The sequence below is a fragment of the Octopus sinensis genome, linkage group LG29 (assembly GCF_006345805.1).
Source record: "Octopus sinensis linkage group LG29, ASM634580v1, whole genome shotgun sequence".
Classification (NCBI taxonomy): domain Eukaryota; kingdom Metazoa; phylum Mollusca; class Cephalopoda; order Octopoda; family Octopodidae; genus Octopus; species Octopus sinensis.
Window position 1 is genome coordinate 2249769 of NC_043025.1, and position 2361 is coordinate 2252129.

The following is a 2361-nucleotide window of genomic DNA, read 5'->3' on the forward strand; positions in this document are numbered from 1 at the left end:
GACACACATTCTCAGTTTTATATATATAAAGATATATATATATATAATTCCTCTACAAAAAGAAGATGCATTACACCTTCAAGATTCAAGGTCAGTGTTATCATCGCATGGGAAGTCTTTACCCTCAGCCTACCAAGAAACCCAACTTCTTTCAGATTTTCTTCATGGGTTGTTCAAACGCAGAAGGTAATTCAGATGTTGACGCAGCAATTGTTGTTGAACTCCAACATATGCTTCATGCAACACAGCCTTATGTCAACGAATTGAAGAATGCGTTGCTGCTTTTGGAAGCCCAACCTGAGCTAAAATTGAAAATTAAAGCTGACAGAGGAGCTTCTGGTGAGCACCCGCGACGTTTCAATGCTCCAACCACCAACAAGGTTGCAACAATCATAGTCGGCGAAGAAAATGGCAAGAAAAGGGCTTTCAACAGGGTTACCTGTACTGGTATTTACAGCTACCCAATTTACTGAAGACGTGTCCCTGATTTTGGAGGAATTTCGGCGAAAAAAAGGATAAAGAGCAAAGAAATTGCCATCAACAACAGTATGGGTGTTCCCTACAGCCCTTTCCTCCCTTAAAAGCTTCAACGCCCAGGATGAGCCTAGACTTTTGGAAGTACAGAGAATTGAATACAACAGGTTCCTCGCAAGTATTAATTCCAACGAAAGACATTTTTTTTTTGGATGCTCCCGGCAGAACCGGAAAAAACGTTTCTCATGAACCTCCCACTCGCCAATATTCTCCAGGGAAATGGGATTGCCATAGCGGTTGCATCCAGCGGCATCGCAGCAACTCTACTGCATGGCGGTCGTACGGCACACTCAGCATTCAAATTACCACTAGACTTGACCAAATAGGGAAATCCAACTTGCAATGTTAGTCGTGGCTCAGCCATGGGGAATCTTCTCACTGAGTGCAGCCTTATCATTTGGGATGAGGAAGCCATGTGTTATAAGGCAGCATTTGAGGTGCTCGAGCGGTCTCTTCAAGACCTGGGACGCAATATGAGAGTGATGGGTGGAGTGATTGTTCTGCTTGCTGGCAACTTCCGACAAACTCTACCTGTCATTCCACGGGGGACAAGAGCTGACGAGGTAAATGCTTCCATAAAATCATCCTACTTATAGCACCACAGCGAGAAACTTCACCTGACTACGAACATGAGAGTTCACGTGTTTGGCGACGAAAATGCGGCCACATTCTCGGCGCAGCTTCTCGATGTTAGTAATGGAACTGTATCTGGCGATACTGATGGTTTCAACCATTTACCATTTGGTAACTTCGTGCCTACCAAAGATGATTTGATTTCTGCAGTTTTTCTTGACATTGCAAGCCTTGCCTACAAAACTTGCCTACAAGGAATAGCAATTTTGGTGCCTCACAATAAAACCGTCGACGCTATCAATAATAAACTTTTTGATCTGCTTTCTGGAGAAAAACTCTCCTTCAAGTCCATTGACACGCATGAAAACCTGGATGATATGACCGTTTTCACAACGGAATTTCTTAATTTCCAAACGCCCACAGCACTTCCGCCTCACGAACTCCATCTCAAGGATGGCGCGCCCATCATGCGGCTGCGGAATTTGGATGCTCAAATAATGTGTAACGGCACGCGGATGATAATAAAAAATATTTACTCCCGAGTTCTGCAGGCAACCATCTTGAATGTACCAGCCACTTTTCAAGATGTTCTTATTACCCCAATGTCCCTCACTCCCTCCGATACGATCTACAAATTTAAGCGGCTTCAATTTCCTATCAAACTCTACTTTGCTTTGAAAATATATAAGGTACAGGGTCAATCTTAGCAAATGGTTGGTTTAAATCTCACAGAACAAGTGTTCTCCCACGGTGAACTCTCTGTTTGATGCTCCCATGTTGGCAGCAAACAAAGTCTAGGCATTTGTGCATCAGAAGGGAAAACGAGAAATGTTGCCTACAAAGAAGCGCTCCTCTGAAAAGATGGCATTTCCTCACATCTTTCAAATCACCCCAGTCATCTGCCGCCTCAAAAGCTTCGTAGTCACCGTGCCAGCCAAAGTAACTCAATGACACACACCTTAACTCATTCACCCTATCTCTCTTTCTCACTCTCTTTCTCTCTCTCACACACACACGCACACATATATGTACGTAACTATAGGTATGTATTTATGTGTAATTTGATGTGTATATTGTATTAATACATACATGAATATATATATATATATAATATATATATATATAGCATACATATACATACATACATACATATATATATATATATATGTATATATATATATATTATATATATATATATATATATATATCACATATATATAGCCACTGTAAAGTGATCATAGGCAATATTTTTGC

General features: G+C 41.3%; 1 protein-coding gene across 1 annotated transcript; it reads left to right on the forward strand.

Moving 5' to 3' along the window:
* The first annotated feature begins 1163 nt into the window (after nucleotides 1-1163).
* LOC115225973 lies at nucleotides 1164-1814 on the forward strand. The gene has a single exon (XM_029796947.1). The coding sequence runs from the start codon at nucleotides 1164-1166 to the stop codon at nucleotides 1812-1814; it is 651 nt and encodes a 216-aa protein (XP_029652807.1).
* The last annotated feature ends 547 nt before the right edge of the window (nucleotides 1815-2361 follow it).

What these genes read in the sequence shown, in the direction of transcription:
- LOC115225973 (XM_029796947.1), top strand. Translation starts at nt 1,164, where the DNA reads ATGAGAGTTCACGTGTTTGGCGACGAAAATGCGGCCACATTCTCGGCG.